Source organism: Puntigrus tetrazona, chromosome 16 (assembly GCF_018831695.1).
Source record: "Puntigrus tetrazona isolate hp1 chromosome 16, ASM1883169v1, whole genome shotgun sequence".
NCBI classification, from domain to species: domain Eukaryota; kingdom Metazoa; phylum Chordata; class Actinopteri; order Cypriniformes; family Cyprinidae; genus Puntigrus; species Puntigrus tetrazona.
The window spans coordinates 14033543-14059366 of record NC_056714.1 but is presented as its reverse complement, the minus strand read 5'-3'; the positions used below and the strand labels follow the sequence as shown (position 1 = coordinate 14059366).

Genomic DNA, 25824 nt, shown 5'->3' with positions numbered 1-25824 from the left:
ACAACAGCGATTATGTAACGACGCCTTTGCTTCTCAAAAGAAATTCACTACGAACGTTCATTCGATGAATGTAGATGTGCGCTTCAGTGTGTCTGAATGCGACTTTCTACGCTTGAATGGGCTACGTTTGAAAAAAAACCCCCAGCAAAACCTGTATATGCATTTGAATAATGTTTTAAAAGCATGGCATTTCTTATTCCCGGTGTGTTTTAAAACACCGTCTTCTATCGCTTTCATCAGTCCCTGGTATGTTGTCCTACTACGCATCAAGCATGGGGTTAGGCGAGTACGTCAGGCCACGCCCCTATCATCCAGCTGGTGGCAACATGCTTGATGACTTCATCGCTGAGTTTGATCATTGGCTCGTCGACGAGACCCCTCTGGCCAATCGCACGGCGGCACGATGACGTCACCTCCAAAATCCTGCAAGGGTTGTATGGATGGGGCGGTGCACAACGGCACATACGTTAGAGACAGCGGAATGCGGCGCTGTGATTGGCTGTCGCACACGAGGTGAGGGGCTGTTGCTGAGAGAAAAGCGAGGCAGAGTGGAAAAAATTGAGAGCGAGAGCGACAACAGTCCATCCCGTATTCACAAGCATAGTAGTGTGAAAGTGAAACGGTTCGTCAGGTTCCCGCGCAAGGGGGCCTTTATAGTGATTAAAAGAACAAATTTAGTGTTTTTACTGTTCTCTTCGTCCTTAGAACGCAAATGTTAACATGGCAAACAATATTAAAAAAAACGAAACGTATTGTCATTATTATTATTTTTTTAGTTTAGAAACATTTCTTGCCTGTTCCATGGAAGTGAAAAACAGTGATTTTAAGATTAAGTGTAGCGCTTGTGGTAAACACGCACCTTTATTTAGAGAGCGAAAACTCGTATAGCGTTATTGGCCAGCGCTTCTTGAACACTTCCCCAGTGCCCGCCCACACCCTGTTCCTATGGTTCCCAGCGCTCTCATTGGATACTGTAACTTTTGGAGTGAGCGCCGGCTTGGTATCTAGCCTCAATGCGATTGGCCCAGAGCGCCTGCCAATCAAATGGAATAACCCACTGAGGAACGCCTCTAAGTTTGTGCTGTCACATCCATAGGCTACTGTATCTGTCAGTGCGCTCTGATTGGCCAAGCGGGCCAGCTGTTAGTGGTTCATTCACCATTTTGTGACTGTAGTGGAAAAGGGATTCATATAGTTTTTAATCCCTGTCTGAGTTGCTGTTGGGAGGGGGTAAAGATGTTTTACGGAGGACCGATATAAAGTAAAATTCCCGACAGACGGAAGACATGGATGGACGTTGCTCGCCACTTCAGACGACAGGACAGAGCCCTTCTGCAATTTGCACCGTAAATTCATCGGTTACCTCCTAAGTATTTCTGCTCTTTTGGTAAGTAGTTATTACTCAAACGAATCCGCCGCTAATACGAATGACAACCCGTATTTAAGACACGAGCGGTGTGTGCAAAAAGACTAACGGAGAGCAAACCAGCTCGTTAAAATATCAAGGAAGGACCTAGAGCAAGAAGAAGGAAGGGGGTGGGGATGCAGAGTTAAACTTTGTCAAATGTTTTAAAGACGGCGTTCAAACCAAGCCTTCGAGTAATTTATTAAGTTCTCGTTTTCGCAATTGTTCGGACTGAACGGCAGGAGTTTGAGCAACTTGAGCGGAGCGGACTGGCGCTCGTGCACTGCGTTACGCGCTGGCAGGATCACGCTCGAGGAAGGAGTGCTCTACCTACAGTACTAGCGAGCGCGAGCGTCACGGCGCCCATGCAAAAACAAACAAATTAATACTTTACTCCGAACCCGACGCTATCCCTCGGACCTCTTCCGCGCGCCGTCATCATCTCTCCGCCAGGACGGCTCGTGAAGGTGGATCGCTTGCAACTTTTCCTGCGCGTACGTCCTCATCGACACGAACAACCTTTTGCGTGGTGTTTTTGCGCGTGTGTTTGAACACGTTTTAAAGCTTTCTTTTACTCTCTCACGAGGCCTTTTGCTGGTCCGCTTTAGCTGTTGCGAGTCCTTGGCATAGTACTACTCCCGTGACATTGCGAAGCGCTGCGAGTACTACTACTACCACCGGCGGCTTTCGTGCGCATTCTGACGGTACGCTTTTTATTGTCGTGCGTTTTTTTCGGCGGCTCGCCCCGTAGTCCGATACGTGTCGGAATACGTCTTTACAAAAACACAAAAGAGCCTTTCGCGCAAACTGCAATTTTGTAACCAGTTCGTATTGCGTTTGATATTTTAAAAGTGCCATTCAATCCTAACGGGCCTCCTTGGATGGAGCCGTGTTGACACAAGTGGGTTTTTTCGTGTTACACGCTCCCGAGATTTTGTCATCTTCAGAGATGCACGCAAACACGATGCACTCTGCTGTTTAAGAGTGTCTCCGTAATGATGGCTCAGTTTGCCTGCATTAACACCATCTGCCAATTCATTTTTCATCAGGTCATGTGTGCCACTTTGCATGCTTTTAGTAATGGTAGGTGTTTGCCATTGAGCGCCTTTGCTCCTTTGGGTCGTGGGGGATAAATGAGTGATATCCTTCCACGTCTAAGTGATGGTGGTGGAGTGTTGATAGGATGTTGTTTTGGGCAGCCTTTCGTCTACGTCACTCACTACATGTACTGCTTCAGCATTCGTGCAGCTCGTCTGGTAGGCGCTTTGTAGGCAGTGTCTGGCTGCTGATTTCAAAGTGTTCGAACTCTTTTGCAGGGAATTTTTTTGCATGGCTGCCGATTTTTTTCTAAAAGAGCGAGGCATGTGTCCCCGATGCCCCTCGTCGTGCGCTCGTCTCTTGAGTTTCTCCCATGTTTTTGCCGTTTCATGTGTGTGACTGTGACACCCCCTTGGCGACCCACTTTAAAATCCAAATAAAGCAGGTAATGCAGTTGGAAATGGTCGGTGTTGGGGAGGAAGGAAGTCATAGCACCCATGCATGCCCCTGAGCTGCACGACACTGCACTGCTGCAGCCCTGCACCCTTCTGTATGCCCCAGAATGCACATTTGCAGAACAATCTGTGAATGAGCACAAAATCGGTGTCGATACGCAATGTGGAATTGTCAGATCGTTGACTCGAAAACGGCACACGTCGTGGCGTATGGCACTGTCGTGGGTTGTTTTTGTTGTTTTGTTTATTTGGTAATCCACATTTTTATTTTTTGCATGTTTATTTTGCTTCGTAACACTGCGGTGGAGCCATGCACTGTAAGACTTATTCTCCAATTAAATCCCGAGTAGTGTGACAGGCTGGCATACTGGCATCACAACTGCATGTGAGTCTGTGTCCCCCTTTTCTGTCGCGCATCACTCTGAATGTATAAGATAGGTGCTTTATTGACCCCTGAGGGGAACGGTGTATAGATGCGTGGTTGTGTTTTGGTTTGAGCAAAGTCTTTGCCACAAACAGTTGCTCCATTGACAACTGGTTCACCTTCAGCAGTGTGTGTGTATGATCTTGCGTATTTGTGCTTGGCATTGGTGTGTGACGCATCGTATATTCTAGGCTATACGTTTCTTAAAAAATAGATCATCGTGCAATATTGCTCTCTTAATCATAGTGGCTTAACGGGCAGTATTAAATTTATAATATATCATGGGTGAACTGAAATATGTTCTGGCTCATTTGATTCACCGTAATAAATGTATAGCCTGTGTACATAATCACTATTAAGTGAAAAGAAAAAAAAACCGAATGGATATGTTTTGCCTTATAAACGGGAAATATATATTATTAATTCTGAAATAAATAATTTGACCTGTTAGGATCAGTGTAGCTGTTCAGCGACGGCTAAATTTATCTTGTCCATTTATCAAGTGAAGTCAAGTATAGGTTTAAGGTTGTTGGCCCGAGGAAGAGGATGGCAGGTTTTTACAACAACGTTCGTGTAGACTCGTATAACACAGCAACGTTTGAGCTGAAAACACTCTGCTCAGAGCGTGCGCTTGGATTGGACTTCTGTCATATGGCTGACATCAGAGCTTTTCTTGCTTTAGTTAGACCTTTAATACAGGTATCATGCTAATATCCGAAATGCTGAGGCTTCGTTTGACCAGCCGTAGTCATGCACAGGAGTCAGAGCTGTCACGGGAAGTGGACCCAGGATTAGCTCAGTGTGCGTGCGTGTGGTTTTGCATGACTGCTGTTGCACAAAATAAATATCTAAATGTATGAATGTTATATAGTTTAGCATTTGTAAAAGAAAACAAACACACAAAAAAAGATCTGTTTGCTTGTAATTTAACACATAGGTCTAGGTTTGATTTTTTTTTTTTTTTTGTGATGCCAGTATTATTTAGACTAGAATACTATCATTATATATTTTTTAGGTACTTAATAATTACTAGTCTGCTAGTCTGCATTTCACACACACACACACACACGCACACACACACGCATGCACACATTTTTGACGACTGAATGATATCAAAATAATGATATCAAAGCCAGCTCGTCGTATACAAAGCATTACTAGTTCTACTATTGTTACTATCTATCTATTATTATTCAAGCGTTCCAGTGTGTTCATTTAACCTAGTTAATGTAGATTTGAAAAGTAGCACGAAAAGCAAAATTCTTCCATGTGAAATACCAAGGGAGGCCCGAGATGACTGTGATTTAATTATCAAATGAAATTTACTCGTAATTATCAGTGGTTTAAACTCACGAGAAGTAAATCTTTGGATAAATAGCGATTAAGTAAAAGTAAAAGGGTCGCATGTTTTCTAGATTGTAGGTTGTGCCGTTGTGACATCACCGATGGGGTTTTCGGTTTCCTGAGCAGGAATTTCTAGAAGCTGCAGGGATCTCTGAATTTATGCAAACGTAGCAACACTTTTTAACAACACGCGTTAAGCTTCATGGCTGAGAAGATTATATATGATCATGGTACGTTTCAAATTGCTGTGATAAATTCTCAGATCATGGCATGGCATAATTTGTTGAATTCTGTCAGCCATAAACAAGAAGCTGAAAAATCGTTTGCAGTACTAAATTATACACAAACTTAAGGGTCATGTTTCTCTACATCAGTTAAGCAACAACTTCACTTATCATATATTAATAGACCAAGGACGAGGAATCATGTTCAGGATTTATTGCGCAAAAGATTATAATACGCTTACAATCATATTATAGCCTTATTGCTTAGTATATTGCAGTTATGCTTTCACTTTTAAGAAAAACAATATTTATTAATATGAATGTTATGTATCCCCTCACATTTTTTTTTTAACACAGATTTTATTGTGTGTTTGCTTTATTGTTTTTACTGTTTCATTAAATTTAATTAAATTTAATACTGGGTGACTCTAACTGAATATAAAGCCCTAGAATAATGTTAGTAAATTACGCAACCATGTGATACGCTACCAATTGTGGCTTTATTTAGATTTACGCCATGATTTGTATGTTATATAATTTATTGTGAATGTTTTCCTGTGAATTTACTGACGTCTAAGGTAAAGCAGTATATTAAGGTGAAATTGCCAGTGAGCATGGCAAACATTTTATTTTAAATAGATTTTGTAATTACCTTTATTTTAGCCTAAATGTTGGGAGTGTGTAGATCAGACCTTTTTTTCACATTATTTGCTCCCTGTCAAAAAAGACACTCTGGTTTTAAATGGGCAGAGACTCTCTGACTCCTCAACAGGGGGAATCCAAGGGAAAACATGATATTAAATTACCAACCTACGCTAAGGTCAGAAAAAAAAGCTGATAATAGTGGAATTTACTTTGAATTTTAGCTTGGTTTCGTACATTGTATTTTGATATGTGCATTCAAGCAATTAAAATTATTTTGCGATTACTAAACATGCTGTCACACTAACCATTTCAAAAGTCTTCTTAAAAAAAACACATTTTCTGAAATTTCAGAAACAGACTGTTTATAATGTGATGCACTAGATCCCGAATTTTGAGTTAAGCCTAGTAACATTATTTTTTTGTATAATATTCCATGTAGTGACCAGGAAGGAAATCTCTCTCCACTGCAAATAAACAGTTTTAAGGTCAGTAGGAACGGTGGGTGGGGTGTCTCTTGGAATGACTCAAAGAATTCCCCAATTCTCCTTTTAAAGCCATCTCTCACAGGAAAATCCTGTGCGTGTGTTGTTTGTGTGGGAGTGTCTGTTTGCAGAATTTTTGTGAGTGGGTGGGAGTGTGGAATAGTAGAGAGAGTGAGAAACTGAGTGTAGAGGAGTGTGATTTCACACACGTGTTTCTGTGTACGAATGAATAAGGACAGGCTGGTTTTAAAGGGGGGCTGGCATAAAATGAATTTTATGTGTAGAGGAGTGAATGTTCGTGCTACTCTTTTGCTGAATCCTCAGCCTGGTTTCCCTCATTTTTGTGTATTGCAGCATGACAGCAGATGCTAAATATGTCTGTTTTGTGTGTGTGATATTGTAATGAGGGTATGGGAAAAGAGGCACCCAAAGAATCCATATGCACATGGGTTCTATAGATCTTCCTCACATTATTTTGATACTCAGACTTTTTATTGTGAGATATATATCTAGAGGAAAATCACAGTCATGAGACCATGAATTGTGCACACATTGATAGTTGCTTTGTCATATATTTACTTTGAAGAACATATTACAGTATTTGCTTATGCTACAAAGCGCTTATGATCAACAGTTTTTATTATCATTATTTTGATAACAGTATTTAGTATATAGATCTACCCTTCATATTGATAGTTTTAAACACAATTAATAATTTAAACACACTTAAGAACAAGAATGTATGCAATATTTGTTTTTGTGTCTGCATGGCAGCCAACATGAATAAGAGTAACACTGTCTTGCCTAATGCAACAAAATCCAAGGCTTATATATGCTATCAAATCCGGTTATCTTGATTTTGGATTTTTTTTCTTGTGGATTTATTTTAGTCTTTTTTTCATATTCTTTTAAATGTGGATATGAATGTAAAAAAAACTTTAGACACTTGTATTAATTTAATTTCAATGGTAGCATGTTCAATTAATGGGTGCCAACTATGGACAAATTATTTAATTATTTGTTATAATAAGTACAATGTGTTGTCAGTATTGTTTTTACATTTATTTTTAAATAAAGTACATAGATTTTTGTACTTATGATTTGTTGACTTTATTTAAAATGTCATGACATTTAATAGTGTTTTGATTTTAAGCTTTTTTGGGGGAAAACTGAAGTTGTGTTCAGCTAATGCTCTGTAAATGTATAATGTACTAAAATTAAACCAATTAAATGAATATCTTTTTTTCTACTGATGTGGATATATTTTCCTATGGAATTTGTAACTTTCTCTGTGACAATGGCATTTATATCACCTATGTATGTACCATATACCACTTTTTCTTGTATTGATGGAAAATGGATTGATCTTTTTCTTTTAATTTAGTAATATATCATATTTTAATGAAGCCAAATATTTTTTCCTTCATTAGAATACTTTAACCTTCACTTAAAATTCAATAACACTGACCTTCATCTACAAATTTACAAATGTTTTCCCATATGGCATTGAAATTTACAGAACAGGTTCAAGCCTGAGAAAAATATTTAGAAAGACTTAATATCTTTTCTACACACTATTTATCTTCCAGTATGTATTTCAATCATTACAATTATTTTGTTTTTAAAAAAGCATTTTAACGGTACATTTTGATCACCCAGCCTTGTTTTCAGAAAAGAACTTGGTGTACTGGAGAGAGTGTGTCTATTGCTGAAGGTTTTCTCTTTGTAAATATTCCCTTTTAAAATCATTGTCGCATGTGATGCATACATGCGCTATTCAAAAGTACTTTCATGGTCTGCTGTTTTGCTTTAGACCTTTTACTCTGTATATTTAAATAGCATTGATAAAGAAACATCTGCCTATGAATATTAACATAAGATTATTATTTTTTTTACCTTTATTATTTACCTTTTTGTGTACACAGCAGTGCTATTTCTGTTTGAACACATTCAACCATGTTAAGCAGTATCTTCCCAGTTATTCCATACTGACAACAACTCATTTCAATTTTTTCCTTCTTGTTACAGGTTGTTCTGAGAAGAGGTAAAAGGAACCAAAAAAAACCTATTAAATAGGGGAAAAGAAAAAAAGAGGAGAAAAAAGTAGCTGTGACACTGAAAAAGATGAGGCCACCAAAGAAACAGAGAGGACGCTCTCCTTTATCGACAAGAGCAAAAGGAGCAAGAAAACGAGGGGGCAAACTTGAAGGACATTCACAGACAACACCACCTGGACCTTCAGACCAGAAATACACTCCATCCAAAGAAGATAGTTCTCAGGACAAGCATATCAAGAGTAGCAACATCCTAAACAGTGAGGGGTTAAAAGAGCAAATAAGAGAAAGGACAATGGAAACATCAAAATCTGAAGAGAATGCCATAACAAATAAGGCAAAAAGCCCCAGGAACGTTAACACTAATAGTTTAACGGATAATACAGACTCAATCAAGATAGCCAGCAACGCACATGGAAATTCACATAGTAATAGCACAGACATTTGTAACACAAACACACAAAACTTTACTAGCACAAACAGTAAAGGTAGCAACCAACATGCAAACAGCATTCCTAGCAATACACAAAACACAAATACTACAGCCAACAGTTCAAATAAAAATAACTCATTGAGTGCCAACCACACTACCACCACACCCTCCAGTCGAAAAACAGCCACTTTCAAAGCCAGGGTGCCCAAGAAGAAATACATGTATGAACATCAAGCTTCCAGTACCTCTCCCATCAGTTCAACCCCTGTAGCCCAACTCACTATTCATAGCAACCATCTAAGTTCCCCACACAACTCCATTTCTCAAAGCACTACTCCTGTGGTCAGAAATGATTTAGTTAAAGCAGATATTTCTGATCAGAACAATAATGGGAATAATAGGAGAGAAATAGGGAAAACAGCAAGCACAGAAACTCCAAAAGGAGATAGATCTAAGGGCGACATGTTGAAAAGTGAGGTGCCTTCTGAAGGAGAAAAAGTGGTCCAAATGGTGGAAGTAGATGGATATGGGGAGCAAGCCCCAAATTCTGTGCGCTCATCATCCACAGACACAGCCAGTGAACACTCTGTGGATCTGGAGGTCCTTGAGCCCTCTTGTGTGCAGCTAAATTCAGGGAACCATGTAAGGACGTCAAGAAGATTCAACCTCTCTAACAATTCAACCCTATCTGTTCTCTTGTCCCCCAAACACACACAAATTGAGCAGGGAGGGTTTGCAACAATAGCGGAAGCACTAGCTAAAGGATTGAAAAACCAAAGGGTGCTAGCACGTAGACAACCAAGAACTAATTTAGAAGAAGATGAAAAGCTGATCAAGGAATATGTATTTATCTGTGGTGTGGTGCGTGGGTCTAGTAGAGAGCAGCTGAATGTAGAGTTGCAGATTAATGGGGAGGGGACACTGCTGTCATATCCATTTCATACATTAGTAAGTCGCCCACACCAACCCATTGACCTCATTTTAGACGCCCCACCCCCAGGAAATGAACTTGTGGAGGTTGGGACGCGTGTTTGTGTGCCTTATGGAAGAGATAAAGGTAAAGAGTGGTACAGAGAAGGTGTGGTTGCTCAGGTAGACTCTCACTCAGCTTGCCCCTACATGGTGCTTTTGAAGGAGGAGTTTGAGCAGGATAAAGAGATGTGCAGCAATGAGGAGATGCAACAAACATCAAGTGAAAAGGCAGTATGGGTTACCCGCCAGAACTTGCGCCTGCTTGTTCCACCATGGGATGGGGTTATGAGAGAGAAAGAACGGGAGGAGAGAGAGCAAAGAGAGGAGATAGAAGTGGAGAGAGAGCTATGTCAGTTAAGTGAGGGGATGGATTTGGTAAGTGCATGTCCTCCCAGGGAGAACTGCAGATTCCCATCTCCAGACACAAGGGTTCATCACTTTGGAAGCACACATCTTTCATCCTCCACTTCACCAGCAGTTGTTATGGTAGCAAACAATATGTTTAGTTTAGCAACTAGGAGAGAAGATGATGGAACTCAGAACAGGGAAAGAGTTAGAGAAAGAGAACACGAGAGAAAGCAACTTCAGACTCCCGAGGTGGACATGGAGGTTTTGCGGCTTAACATGGCACCACTTAGAGATGGTGGAGGACCCATAGGCTCAGGGGGACCAAAAGCAGGTGTGCCTAATCAGCACAGACAAATTCTTTCCAAACCTCTTGGGTATCCAAGTCCCATTACAGTGGTGCGAGGCATCGCCAGGACCTCTTTAGGAAGTCCACAACCCACACCTTCACCTACAGTTTTAGGGTCTGATGGGGGTATCTCTCACCCTATGCCACCCTCTGTGCCTCCTTCCCCGAGCTCCAGGGGTTCTCTGACACCTCTGGAAAAAACTCCTACCCCTTCACAGACCTCCACCCCAATTCCAGGGAGTTCTGCCTCTTCTTCGGCTTCTTCCTCAAGATCAAGGACACCATTGTCAGCTGCCCAACAGAAGTACAAGAAGGGCGATGTGGTTTGTACACCTAATGGGATCCGTAAGAAGTTCAATGGGAAGCAATGGCGTCGTTTGTGCTCACGAGAAGGCTGCATGAAAGAGTCCCAGCGTCGTGGCTACTGTTCTCGTCACCTCTCCATGCGTACCAAAGAAATGGAGGGAGCGGTGGGAGAGAGAGGAAGTGGAGGAGGTGGAGAGAGTAGCTCAGGGACTGTGACCCCTTCAGATCTGCGGGGTCGTGCTAGCAGTGAGTTTGATTGGGATGAGACTTCTCATGACAGTAGTGAGACAAGCAGCCGAGGAACTGACTCTCGTCCACGTCTTGGCTTGCCTTCACTGCTTCCTCAAGACTTCTCTCGTTTTGACTTTGATGAATGTGAGGCTGCAACAATGCTGGTATCCCTGGGCTCAAGGTCTGTAACACCCTCATTCTCACCCATTTCAAATCAGTCCCCATTCTCACCAGCACCTTCCCCATCAGCTTCGCCACTTTTTGGCTTTCACCCTGCAAATTTTAGTCCTATTACTGCCTCTCCAGTCTTGCCTCCTCGCCGCCACAAACACCCCAGTGGTACTAACAGTGGTGTCCCAAAACATGGAACAGGAGGCACAGAGAGGGAGAAAGACAGACACTTGTCTGGTATTGTGCCATCCTTCCACACCAATCTAACCTTCACTGTACCTATGAGCCCAGGCAAACGCAGGACGGATGCCCCACCTCCCCCAGCTCCACTGTCGCAGGAATATGGCAAACCCGATCAGGAACAAAGCTGTCGTGAGCCTTCTCTTGTAACAAATCTCTGCATTATCTCTCCTCAGTCCACTTCTGTCACGCACCCCCAAAGACTGCCTTCAACCACTGCCTCTTCCCCACCCGCTTCTCCTCTAAGCTTAGAATCAGGTTCACAATGTACAGTCTCCCAGCAGCCTTTGAGAGACTCTCCAGTAATAGTGAGAAATCCTGAGGTTCCTTTAATAAAGTTTACAGAACTCCCACTGGCCAGAGTTGCAGAGGTGGACAGGACCAGTTCCACAGAAAACAGCCAAACTGGGGTGCATTCAGAGACAGGACTACAGATTCCTGTTCCTATTAACGCTGCTTCCACTAATGGATCTGTCTTACTGCAGAATCCCACCTCAACTCTTGTTCTAGTGTCTACTACCTCTTCCATTCCAAACCCAACCCCTGCAGGTCTACCTACGCAATCCAGTGCCACCTTAGCCTGCATATCAGTGCCTAGCCCTGTCCCAGGGCCTGGTCTCATTGGAGCAGGTGATGGAGGGGGACAAGATAAGAATGGCCAAGTGACACTGCAGCAGCCTGTCCCTTGTCACCCTGCTCCTACTGCCCTGCTGCCGCTCATACTTCCCACAGAGACCTTGCATCCTGTGCCATGCAAAGACATCATAATGGGGCGACCTGGAACAGGTAAGAGAATTCTATATTTATATTCAATGCTAACCCCAATGTTTAAGTTGTGATTCCCTGGAGACATTACATAACAAAAGAAAGCTGCCATCTTAGACTAATTTAATAAAAAATGTAAATTTACAAATAGAAAAATGTATAGAATAAGGATGCACTATGATAGGTTAGTTTTTCTAGGCATGCAAAATTTCTAAATATAATTTTTATTCATTTACTTATTTTTTTTATTAATTGCTCTTTTTAAGTTATGTAGCTGTTAAGTAACAAAACTAATTTACGTTCACATAAAAATACAGTTTTCTTCATCATTTGCTCAGCCCCGTGTTGTTCATGTTGTGTATGAATAAAATGCTTGAATACGTTTTTATATGTGTTTTTTAAACACAAACCAATGAAACATCAATATTACAACACATCAAACTTATATACAAGTTACATAAGGAATAAAGTACAGTTAGTCGGTTATCACAAAAAAAACATGACAGAGCTGAATTTATTTTTTATGTGAAGAGTTTGCAGAATGAAATAAGAAACTAGCACAGTTTTGTAGAAAATCGATTGCCTGGGGCAACAATCAATTTGGTCATCATATAAACTATTTTGCAAAATGTGATCAGTAACTACGAGTGTTGCTGAATGACAGAATTACACACGTAATCTCAGAATCTTGCATTGTTCTTTGTGATAATTATATTTAAATTAAATACAGTTAAATGTATTTTGTTTTATTATCATTTTTAATAAAAAATAATATGCTGTTTGCATAAATGTTTTGCATTGTTAAAAAGAGGATATTTTTGCAGATTTTCAAAAATGTTTACAGTATTTAGCAGTATTTTCCACAAAGTTAGATGTTAAATTTGCACCACATATATGGCTTTAAAATCTGGCTTAAAAGATAGATCTTTTTGGTCTCACCGCAAAATCACATAACACTCAGTATCTTTTACATACAGACTAGTGCTACACTGAGATGCTGAGATTTTAATCCCGTTTTTAGCTCCAGAATTAGTGCACTGTAGCATGTTTATAAGTAATTGTTAGTTTCTCTGTGGGTTTTCTTACAAGTGTTATTGTGAGTGCTAAGAATTTGAAGCCACAACCTCTTCTAGACAGTTTTTGGATACTGGATATACTCCCTAATAATGTAGCCAACAGTACAAATTAGGAAATTTAATTTACCCTTTTTCTGAATTATAAAATAGATTTATTTTATTTTATTGTTTATTGTTGTGACGACCAAGGCAGTTTTGATCTTATTAGGGCAAGTGATTTTGTGAACACATATGAAGCACAAAGACCAAATATATATTCCAAATTCAATGGCACATCTTAAGTACAGCTTCTCAGTTTCAGTGATTATTAATGGTAAATCACAGAGGTTTGATATATGGAGACTTACATTGCTTTGTATTTCAGTAAACTGACAATTGAAGAAAATAAAAGGATAAAAGTTAAATAAAAAAAATATATTATATATCCAGATTAATATAGCTAAAAAACACATCTTAAAATTAAGCTCAAAACTAAGTCGTCTGTTTCGGGAAAGAATGCTTTGGCATTAAAAGGTTCTTGGATTTTGCAGTGTGCTTGTAATCATCAGCTGCTGTAATAGTGAGTTTGATTAAATGTTGCGCTGATCGTAGCATTGCAGTGCCAATTTTAGCACAACATTCAAAACATGGACATTACATGGACACTGAATAAAGTGAAAGTGAAGCAAAGTGAAAAATGACTGAATTTGAAAGAGCCAAAGATTGAACTGAAGTGTTTATGAAATTTATGAAACATGTGTTCAGGTGTGTATGTGCTATGTGTGCTTGTAGTAAAGAATAAGACAATGTCATTAATACAGACATAACAAAGTTTAGTGTATGCTTGCGTGCTGGTGTAATAAAAAAAAGTCTTTGTAGTCTATTTATGCATATATGCATACACACACACACACAAACACACACACACACACACACACATATATATTGTGATTTAGCTGTCACCAAGAGTGTGTATGGTGTGAGAGGGAAAGGGATTGTGTGTTGTGAAATAACAAGAGGGCCTTTGTAAAAATTTAGGCCTGATCTCGTTGGCCTGCCTTAACAAGCAAGCTTGTGAGAAGGATGTTAACACAGAGAGTCTGACACGCACAGTCTGTATAACAAAATTGCAGACCTGCTAAAAAGAAGAGAAAAAATCCATGCATTTATAGAATCTGACCAAAACTTTATTTGTTGTCCTAATGGAATTTTGCTGCTCAGTTCTGATAGCTGACTTACATTATCAACCCAGAAAATGAATTGATATTTCACAATGCTGCCCGTGTTCATGAAAATTATATATTTTACATTAGTTTTATTATTAATATGTAATGTGATGGTTTGAAGTCAACAGATGATTCTTTTTTTAAACAGAACCATTTCTGATGATCAGCTTTATCTCTGTCCCTCTGTGTGTTTTAAGTTCTAATGTCTAGGAATACCAGTAAATTTTGACCTTGTGGGGACATTTTTCAGTCCCCATGAGGCAAACAGCTTATGAATCACACAAAATGAAGTTTTTTTTGAAAATCTAAAAATGCTGAATGTCTTGTATGAGGGTTAGGTTAAGGAGATAGAAAATAAACTTTGTACAATATAAAAACCATTACATCTGTGTGAGTGTGTGTGTGTGTGTGTAAGTGTCAGATAAATCTAAAACCTATATGTAAAGAATTTTTTTAATGCAGAAAGTTTTCTTTTAGGATTAGGGTTAGCTTTAGATTGTAGTGTTTAGAACTGTTATTACTAGTTGTAATTACTAGTAAACAACTGATGTCTGTGGAATGCTTCTATTTAGATAGCTTTACTTAAATGTGTGTGTGTGTGTGTGTGTGTGTGTGTGCACGCAATGATTAGTTACTCTGTCCTACTCATTTATAAACGCGTTATATGTTGTTTGAGTGCAGCACATTTTTGGCTAATTTATTTCACAACTGAAATAATGATTTTCAATTTGTTTTGAAATAAAATACTCTAATGCAGCTTAGCAACATAAATAAACAGGTGATATTTTTCAGTTATTGTTGTCCTTGTACATCACAAGACACCTAAAAAATTCATTTAGACGATTGGTTTTGAGGGCACTCAGGGATCACGTTCGATTTCCCCTATTATGTGGTCTAATTTTAAAAAGTAAAAAATGACAGAGAGAGAGCTTACGTTATGAGTCTCAAGTGAAAGATGTTAAATATACTGTTTACTAAAAACAATACTTCGATATCAGAGAGTATGTGAATCACTAAACAGCAGATTTGGCAGTCTGTTTTCAGCTGTCGTTTACTATGGCAATGATTCCAAACAATCTCTGTTTCGTTTAATCCACACCCTCTGCAAACACAGATGTACTAATCACCAGAGCCGTCACAAATACTAACAATATGCATGTCTTCTTCTCCTGCAATTTTTTTCCCCTTAAAAACTGTACAACCGCACTGCAACACCAAATCTAAAAGAAGTTAAACCTCAGAATTATGCTGCAAATTTTAAACCGATAAAATAGACTACGTGTCTGCTTATTTCTCTGCAAAATATATACAGCACCCTCCTCAAACTTCAGCTCATCACGTTAATTACATGTATTGCAGACCGTATTTTTATTTTGGGCTATAGTATAATTTTGTCCGTATTTGATACAGCGTTTCCGATGGTTCTCTGCCTCGGTAGCGCATAGGACATGATCTCTTCCATTTATGTGCCGAGTTCTGAGTCGCCATCTGTCGTATAGTCTAACTCTGCAATCTTTAGCAGTTCTGTGGTAGAACGGTGTCTCCCTTTTCATCGTTGCTGTACTCATAATGTCAATTTAATTCTCTTCATTTTCTTTCATTCACACACTTATTCGCGTCAGACTTTTGCACTGTTTTTCCCTCACCTATTTCTCTCTCTCTGTCTCTCTGTCTCTCTCTCTCTCTCTCTCTCTCTGGTGCAGTGCAGAAGTCTCTCTGTTTCTCTGATCATAGAGTGTTCCCGGGAATGCCAGCCATTCCATTTTTGTAGGTTTCTGCACAAACGCAAACATGTATGCATTAATATAAACTACAGTATGCATAGGCAGCATTTTATAGAGTACTTTTTCACTGCTATAGTTTGTGCCTTCTTTCCTTGAATTCTACATTTTAGTTCACGGTAGTACTCGCTGAATGTTTGATTTCTATGTTATATCTCAAGGGAGATCACAGGATCTAAAAATGTAGTCTCGTAAGACTCTTGCACATACATTCACATAAAAGCCCCCGTCTCTAGCTGTAATCTCTCCTTCACTCAATTCTGAGTCTGCCAGAGCTGTGATCGCCTTAGTTTTTTTTTCCCATAGGGCAGTGCTGCCTCCTTGTGAAAAGAGTGTAGCATTGCAAGCTTTAAAGAGACGTACCTGCCTAGAGTTTCATAACTACCTTTTATAAATTTGTGGTGCATTTCACGGACCTGCGCCCGGTCATTAGACAGTCATCCTAACGGTGTTAAAAATGTTAGAAGTGAGTATAACAACGTAGATCAATAGACGTTAATCCAACATGATGGATTTTTTTGGTTATCCACCATTTTTCATGTCTTTTCCCCCCTCCATATGTCCTGTGGAAAATAGCTGGAATGCTTGTACTGGCAGATGGCAGCAGTGATATAAATATCTTACAAAAGGGCAGTGTGTGTGTGTGGAGATAGCGCCATGGTCAGTGGTCACCAAAAGTGGCATGAGTAACAAAACCCATAAAGCTGTTGCCATGGCAACAGGGAGTGGGCTTTTTGAGATTGTGTTTTAATCATGTAAAAACAATGATTGGATTGGAGGAACAGAAAGGTTTGGGAGCATGGGGCTCTTACACTGTTAACCCTCAAACATTCAGAGCTGTAGCAATCTCTGCATGCAAGAAGCGTCGCGCATGTCCAACTAATTGCTGATTTGAGATATTTTCCTGGCATTTTCATATATTTAGATGCGTCCATATTACTAAAATTCAAAAGTAGCAAGCGATTTTGTGTTTTGCCTGTGTGTCGTTCTCAGTGGAATCGGCCAGGAAAGAGTTAAGAACTTGTTTACTATAATCATAGTCTGAGCTGGAGGCTCTCGGCCTCACCTCATTGGCTGTTGCCAGGAGCTCAGCGCAAGCTCAGTGGCTGAGAGAGTGAACAGCCCCTCCCACTTCTCTGACATTGTGTTATATAGAGGAGCAATGTCTCCTGATAAACCATTCACTTCAGTTTGATTTGCACGGATTTCAGTACATCAGTTGCCAGCGCGTAAATATGCATTCCCACATAATCGAGTTTTTCTATCATCTGTTCTTATTCTATTCTATTTATAGATTTTTTTGTCTCTTTTCCTGTCGTTCGATTACCATCTTCCCACACGCAGCGAGCGAGGCCCTGTTTTCACAACTTTCACAACTCCCTCCTCCCCTCCTCTCCATAGAATGACTCTTGTTCTATTTTTATTCTCCTGACTTGCACAGTTTCCCCTTCCCACCCATTTTTCCCTCTCTTTTCTCAAACATTCCACGACCACTATTTTTTTTCACCCGCTCCCGAGTGTCTTTCTGTTTGGTGCTGGTATATATGTAATGTGTAGGCTACTCCTTAGGCATAAACGTAGCGTGGAATGTATTACTCAGATCATTTTATGTGGTAATATTATAGTATTATGTTGTAATATTATATTTGTGTGGAAAATATTACTGCACTTACGCTTGCAGTTTTTCTCTATCTCACACAAATCGTTCTCATCGTAGCGTGACTGTTTGTGAAGGGACTGGCTGATACTGGGCACATGGCCAATACCCCTCTGCCCCATACAAACAAACCAGTCACTGAACTCAGCACACACACTTAAACCTACACACAGGCCCGCTGACATTCATAGGCACTGTGAGCATGCCTGTGTCATGCTGCCTGAGAGTTGTACACACTGATAATAATGTTTTGGACAGTCACCTTTGTCTGTGACATAATCACTATCAGCCGATTCACTGGTCAATGTCCCAATGGCAGAAACAGTGGCCACCAAGTTTAATCTCTGACCTATATTATTGCACTCTACCAAAACAAAGTTCGCCATGCTTTAGTAAGTTAGTAACATTAAACAAATAGTAAAAGGCGAGGGAAAACAAGTTCTGAAGAACATTTCTCCACCATTTTGATTATAACTGTAATGTTATTATGTAATGTTCGTGACGTATGTACAGCAGTATGGTCTCCAAGAAAAACTCTCTCCAGTGACAATCTCTCTTTCTTTTTTTGAAATCTCTCTTACCCTTACTTACAACTCCAGAGAAGTGGTATTGGTGTTCAAGACAAGAACAAGGCAGTGCTGAATATCAGCATGGAGATGAATCAGATAGAAGTAATCACAGACTATCGCTGTCATACAACAGTTCTAGAAACAATAAATTAATAGCAAGCAACTTTAATGAAAAACCTAACCTGTGTGGCAATCTTTGGAAATATCAAGCCATTTACATTTCAGACAAAGCCAGTTAGTTGTATTCCTTTATATAAAAGAAGCCTAAGCATCAAGCTTTGGGCATCACCAAACACTGTGTCTGTAAACACTCTCTGGTCACGAACTCAATGAACACAAACAAACAGAACGATACAAACTGTTACACTAAACATCACTCTTGAAACACGGCTCAGCCAATCTGATTGGAGGACTGGAACTAACTTGTATAACGCTTACCACAGTGTTTTAGTGTGGAAAATGTGTGTATTGCTACAGCAAAGTTTATTGCATTGGTCAAAGAGGTCAATTTGCATTAGTCGTTAATGCTTGTCTTATTTTGACACCAACTGCAGAGAATGTGGTTGAGTGAGTGAGGAAGTGGACATGTTTACCTCTTATTTGTACAAGTGTACATTTTTTTAAATGTTATTTAAATGCCCATTTTGAATTCTGTGCTTTGTGATTACCAAAAATATGTTTTCACTTGTTTATTAACTTTCACGTGGATGAATAAAATATGAATTCGCCTGTTTTGAAAGTACTAGGAAATACTACGTGTGTTTTTGGCGCCCTCTTTTTTTTTTTTTAAAAATGGCCGTATTACGTTTTAACTACTGTTTTGAAAGGAGAGCGTTTTGTAAAGCTGATGTGAGGATGTATGTCACATGCCTTTGAGTCTAATGAATCTGTCCTGAAAAAAACGTATTTCTAAGCAATCATTATATATATATATATATATATATATATATATATATATATATATATATATATATATATTTATATATATATATATATATATATATATATATATATATATATATATATATATATATATATATATATATATATACCTGTATTGACACACTGTGCTTCTTTAGCGCGTCACAGTGGGAGCAAATATCACGAGAGCCCACGTAAAGTCATGCCCCAGATTCTGTGGCACGTTAAATATTTATTAGCTCGTTTTTTAGCCGCGGCCAGTGAGACGCAGAAAGCCAAATCCGGATTTGCATATGACTGACATTCCAACGCACGCTCCGACCAATCATCGCGTCGGATTGTCTTACGATAGGTTGCGTCGTAGACCAATCAGGGAAAGCGTCCGAAGAGTAAAAGGCGGGTCACGGTCTGGGCGAGGTTGACACGCTGATAGAGCGAAAGAGGGCAGCCTACTATACGACAGGAGGAAGAGGGAGGGAAAGAGAAAGAAAGAACGGGTTCGCGAAGCGAGAGAGGAGAGCGAAATCGAGGGAAGAGTCGTGGCCAATTGAAGGATGTTGTGAGACGACGACTTCTTTACTACGGACACCCACAGCGCGCGCGGAGAGGAGCGCGTAACCATCCGCCGCGGATCGGAAAGTGACCCTGCTGCAGGAGGACCGCACTGGACTTTAGGGGCTGTTATTACACTTCAGACCCGTCATTTCATCACAACAGCACTGCGCCGGATCACCTCGGTCCAGCTTTTCTTCTCTTTTGTGTTTCCCCGCCGCTGCCCGCAGCGGGTCCGGGGCGCGACGGAGTTCGACCGTCTCTCATCTGTTAGCTGATTTCTCACCAGCTCGGCGATTGTGTCGGAGCCGAAGGCGAGGAGTTTACCGCACGATTAGCCTTTTGGATGAGACTCTTCGGGGCTGGGGTGTGTGCGAAGGAGGGGGTGTCGGAGCAGGCATTTAAAACGAGAAGTCGCTGCTGCTGCTGCTAGAAACGCGTGTCGTTTTTAAGCCCGGGCGAGATCAAAACAAACCCTCCGGAGGCAAAGGGATAAAAGGCGAGCGAAACAAAACGATGCTCTCTGCGTTTAGGGATAGAGGATCAGCGTCCGGTCGTACAATCTACGGGGGTTTCATTTCCTTCGACACGATATGAGATGCTGCTATCACACTGGATCTAGTCAGAAGTACACTTGTGTGTGGCAGAGTAGTATTTATAGCAAAATATAGAGCGGTTCATGACTTTTTCGTGTTTCACTCGCGTAATTATAAATTACTGTGTCCGCGTAATTACAACGACCAGCTAGTGTACAACGCTACTACAGTGTAACTAATGATTGTCGGTCTGGAACACCGCACAGGTGTTGTTTGCCTACTGAAACCAGTTGTCTTTCTGTTTTGTTTTTCTTTTTTTATTCGAGACCACTGGCTCTGGTGGTTTCTCCCTGCCAGACAGTCGTTTCTTCCCCTTTCTAAATACTAGGTGTTTTCCGCGTAGTTTAGCTCCGTGACATGAAGACAGGTTTTGTTGTAGCGCCCGGCGGTGCGGATGCGAGACCAGGGGCGTTCCCGAGGGGACGGACTCATCTGGTACTGTGCTGCTAAAACCAGGTCCGGATCTCCCGAATGCAGCCCCTAAACCAAAGTAGCAGTACAGAATGAGTCCGGTTACTGCTTGTGTCCCGGGCAGGGTGTGATTATGCGTTTGTCAATCAGTGATTGAGGCCAAACCGATGAATTTGGATCAGATGTGAAACAGGATGTGGATCTGCACTGACGAGCACAGAGAATAATAGTGACCACGTGAAAAAGACAGATGTGCATTACATGTGGCCTTTTATTATCAAGCGTTTGATACGAATCGTTTCCCTGCCGGATGATAACTGCATTTAGATAATCTTTTTAATAGGAGATCTCGTCCGTTGTGTGTCGCAACCCAAAGAATAAATTACACTCGTACTGCGGGTGTAGTAGCATCATGACCATGCTAACCTGCTAATCTGGCAGATTTGGGCTTCCCATTTTCACGACGATTTACCGAGACAACCGTTTCCACGTTTTAGGCGCTGCTTATTTGATGCCCGCAGTGCTCTTTTATTTTTATAACCGTATTTAATACTTTTTATTGCCAAACGAGTTATTAATCGTGATATTGTACATGTAAATCCCCCTGGGCTGAGGTGAGCTCAGGTCGCGGACTGTTGCACTACTCGAGCCCGAGGATGACCGAGAGGCCTACTTAACCCCTTCATCCCCGCAGCTAACCGTCAATGTAAACAAGCTCAGACGAGGAGGGGGCAAACAGGACCAAAAATAAACTACATCATCCAAATAAAACCAAACCCGTTTCCGCATCTCGAACCTCAGCGGTGTGCATACTTGTAACTGTGTTCACGACAGTGTTTTAACGCCAAGATCGTCGTTTGTTATAATCTGCGCCTTTCTAAAGGTGGAACGGCGCTTCACTCTCTTCTTTGCGGTACCTGATAGCACGCTGTCATCATTTTACTACAACATTGTCCGGTATCTGAGCCAATAAATCAGAGAATACATAAGGACTAAAGAATGAACGACGGCATGTCATTACCAAGAACATTTGGTACCAACATGAAGAAACTCCAGTAGACGGATGCTGGCAGCATCGATTATGGCCGCTTATTTTCATCGCTGGACTCAACATCACCTGTTTGGGAAAAGCATCATGTGGATATTTCATTTTTAATCGCACGGACTTGTTTAGCTTTATATCAGATGAACGTTTGAATAAGTACCTCTAATTAATATTACATGTTTGTGAAGTTTTTTCTGTAAAAAAAAGAAAAGAAAAAAGAAAAAGTATTTCAAGCCTCTTACTCGACCATGTTTTCATCCGAAAGCCCGCAGTATCTTCGCCAAGGACTCAGCATGTTTGGTCAGTCATTATTACTCAATGTGTCTGATGTTGTTTTTTCCTTTATAGCAGGACTTTTTGCTGGTGAAATACGGTATTTGCAAATCGTGTCCGTGTAGCTATAACTGCAGCAGAAAATAACTGCATGAACAGCCTGTTCCTGAATCATATTATTCTGGAAGTGATTGTTTGGCGCCAAATACAGCCTGCTTAATTTCAGTCGGGAACAATATGTTCATGCACTTACTGTATTCGTGACAGTCTGCCTTCTTTAATCTTTATTTGTAATGTGAAACAACATTGTGCTGCAGCACCATTAGTTTACTCTTATAATATTCATGATCATTTAACAACAGCTTTCGCAAATAATTTGACCGTAAATAGTGGTTTGGTCCGTTTGATCCTCCCCTTTTTGTTTATTTTGATGCCATTTGTACACTTAAGTATTTATTTTAACATCATAGAAAGTGATACTGAGATGTGTAAATATCATCAAAAACATAAAATTACTAAGGCAGCTGTATGTTACAGTTGTCCAATTGATAAAATATTTTTATGTGCATATGTATGTATTTATGTTGCTCATCAGGCTGTGATTTGGGTGTTGTTATGGTTTATTGCTTGCTGTTAATACTGTCTAGAATGAATGCTCTTTTTATTTTCTCCTGTAGTGTGGACTAATGTTGAGCCCAGATCGGTTCCAGTGTTTCCTTGGCATTCATTGGTCCCTTTCCTGGCACCCACCCAATCAGATCCATCGGCTCAACCTGGTGAGGGCCAACAAACTGTCAGTCATCCGCAGACAGCCTCTCTGAAGAAAGGTAATTTAGTTCGTACGGCCGTTGCATGACTTCAAAATGAGCTAAAATGTGTTTGTCGGACTTCAGAGTTTATAAAAAAAGAATTATGGTCGATGCAAAAAAAGTACATTTGGACGCATGTTTTCTGGTACCGTCTGGACGCTGTTATGCGTTTGGCCTTTCCTGTCACATCCGCAGTGACTCTGTAACTCTAGCTGCTGTAATTTAGCCATTACCCAGTGCAAACGATTGACCTCAGAGGTTGCCAGATTGGAGGGATTCATTAAAGATGCTGTAATGAATAACCCGTCTTTCACTTTCAGAGTCTCAGAGCGGGTCAGTGCTGAAGGAGATTATAGAGGGAGCACCTAACCCTTCCTCGCGCCCCACTCCCTCCGCTGATGAACTGCCCCCGGAGAGAGAGAAAGATGCGGAGCGAGAGAGACCTGACAGTGAAACAGAAAGTGACGTGGATGATCCGTGAGTGGTCTAGTGTGTGTGTGTGTGTGTGTGTGTGAGAGTCATTCTGTTTGAATGTGTTTTGTTGCTGGTGTTCCTGTGTGTGGAAAGAGCTGCATAATGGCACCACAAAGAAAGAGAGAACAAAAGCATTCCTCTTTCTCCTGTGTCTGTATATGAATGACAGCAGAAAACCAGAGGCAGTTTACATTAATGAACTGTCATCTGAATGCACTTCCCTCACTTGTTTTTTCCTCTCCCTCATGAATCACGTATAAAATTCTGCTCGCTTTATAATCATCAAGTCATCCAGTATAGTTCCTGCTAAATGTTCTTTATCCATTAAACTTATTGTATTATCTTCGCATTAAGGTGTTATTGACATTTTCGGAGCATCCATCTCTTTAATGTTGTACACTGGATATTATGTTGAAGCTCTTTGCTTTCTGTTTTGGTGGTGGGCTGCAAAGCAGTAGCTCATCGACACAGTGCATTGCAGTTTTCAGTAATTGGCTTGGTGCATTCTGCTGTATTGTTTCACGGCACAGTGAAGAGCCCTGAGGGTTGCAAGAGTGAAATTGGTGGATCTTTTGTGCCTGTTTTGGGCCACAGTAGCTATATGGTCGTGACTGTGTAATAATAATTAGTTAAATACCAAAGTGCATATATAATAGAAATATCCATCTTCAAACTCATTGTGCATGCAAGTAATAATACATCATCTTAATGTCTCTGCAAATAATGAGATAACTCAGATGATGATCTTGCACTTGTTAAAAATAGGCAACTATGATCAAATGCTTCCTTAGTATTGATGTTTGAAGTGTGAAAAATAATGTTTGTTGTTGTAAGCGAGGAAGAGAGATTGTTGAGCTTGTTTATTAGAGATAAATCGGGATAATCAGTGTATTGCTGGATCCCCATTGATTCTTCTCATATAATTTCATGTTAACTGCCATTTTTGTCTGCAGGTTTTTCCCAGGTGTTCTTCCTGATCCTCCAATTTCTGCGTCTCCTGGAAAACGTAGATCTCAGTCTCTCAGTGCACTGCCCAAAGATGACAAAACTAGTCCTGGAAAGGTACACATTCACACATGAATACTTTTAAAAAAAAATGATTTGTAGTATATTTATAATAAAGCATATTTTGATTAACATTTATTATTTTAAGTGTTGTCAAACGATTAAAAAACGATTACTTGCATCCAAAAGAAACATTTTTATTTACACAATACATGTGTGTGTGCTATGTATATAAATACACACAAATGCATATATGCAGGTGCTGGTCATATAATTAGAATATCATCAAAAAGTTGATTTATTTTACTAATTCCATTCAAAAAGTGAAACTTGTATATTATACTCTTTCATTACACACAGACTGATATATAACGGGCAACTAACGAAAACCCCAAATTCAGTATCTCAGAAAATTAGAATATTGTGAAAAGGTTCAATATTGAAGACATCTGGTGCGACACTCTTTAAATGGTCTCTCAGTCTAGTTCTGTAGGCTATACAATCATGGGGAAGGCTGCTGACTTGACAGTTGACCATTGACACCTTGCACAAGGAGGGCAAGACGCAAAAGGTCATTGCAAAAGAGCCTGGCTGTTCACAGAGCTCTGTGTCCAAGCATATTAAAAGAGAGGTAAAGGGAAGGAAAAGATGTGGTAGAAAAAAGGGTACAAGCAGTAGGGATAACCGCACCCTGGAGACGATTATGAAGCAAAACCCATTCACAGATGGGTTTCACAAAGATGGGGAGATGGGGAGATTCACAAAGAGTGGACTGCAGCTGGAGTCAGTGCTTCAAGAACCACTACGCACAGACGTTTCAGCTGTCGCATTCTTTGTGTCAAGCCACTCTTGAACAACAGACAGCATCTGAAGCGTCTTGCCTGGGCTAAAGACAAAAAAGACTGGACTGCTGCTGAGTGGTCCAAAGTTATGTTCTCTGATCAAAGTAAATTTTGCAAATCAGGGTCCCAGAGTGTGGAGGAAGAAATGAGAGGTACAGAATCCACGTTACTTGATGTCCAGTGTAAAGTTTCCACAGCCAGTGATGGTGTGCCATGTCAACTGCTGGTGTTGGTCCACTGTGTTTTCTGAGGTTCAAGGTCAACGCAGCCGTAAACCAGGAAGTTTTAGAGCACTTTATACTTCCTGCTGCTGACCAGCTTTATGAAGATGCAGATTTCATTTTTCAACACGACTTGGCACCTGCACACAGTGCCAAAGCTACCAGTACCTGGTTTAAGGACCATGGTATCCTTGTTCTTAATTGGCCAGCAAACTCGCCTGACCTTAATTGTGAAAAGGAAGATGTGATATGCCAGATCCAACAATGCATAAGAGCTGAAGGCCACTATAAGAGCAACCTGAGCAGTGCCACAGACTGCGTGCCACGCCGTATTGCTGCAGTAATTTTGACAAAATTCCGGCTCCAACTAAGTATTGAGTGCTGTATGTTCATACTTTTCAGTTGGCTAAGATTTCTAAAAGTCCTTTCTTTGTATTGGTCTTAAGTAATATTCTAATTTACTGAGATACTGAATTTGGGATTTTTATTATTTGTCAGTTATAT

General features: G+C 40.4%; 1 protein-coding gene across 2 annotated transcripts in view; it reads left to right on the top strand.

Annotated features, from left to right (window-relative positions):
* Positions 1-1177: 1177 nt before the first annotated feature.
* cicb (capicua transcriptional repressor b) overlaps positions 1178-25824 on the top strand; it is a 37227-nt gene continuing 12580 nt past the window's right edge. For both annotated transcript variants that reach the window (XM_043261355.1, XM_043261354.1), the window contains exons 1-5: positions 1178-1387; positions 8046-11904; positions 22647-22796; positions 23099-23255; positions 24206-24314. In XM_043261355.1, the coding sequence (XP_043117290.1) occupies positions 8142-11904; positions 22647-22796; positions 23099-23255; positions 24206-24314 (4179 nt within the window). In that variant the 5' untranslated portion in view covers positions 1178-1387; positions 8046-8141. The remainder of the gene's footprint in view (positions 1388-8045; positions 11905-22646; positions 22797-23098; positions 23256-24205; positions 24315-25824) is intronic.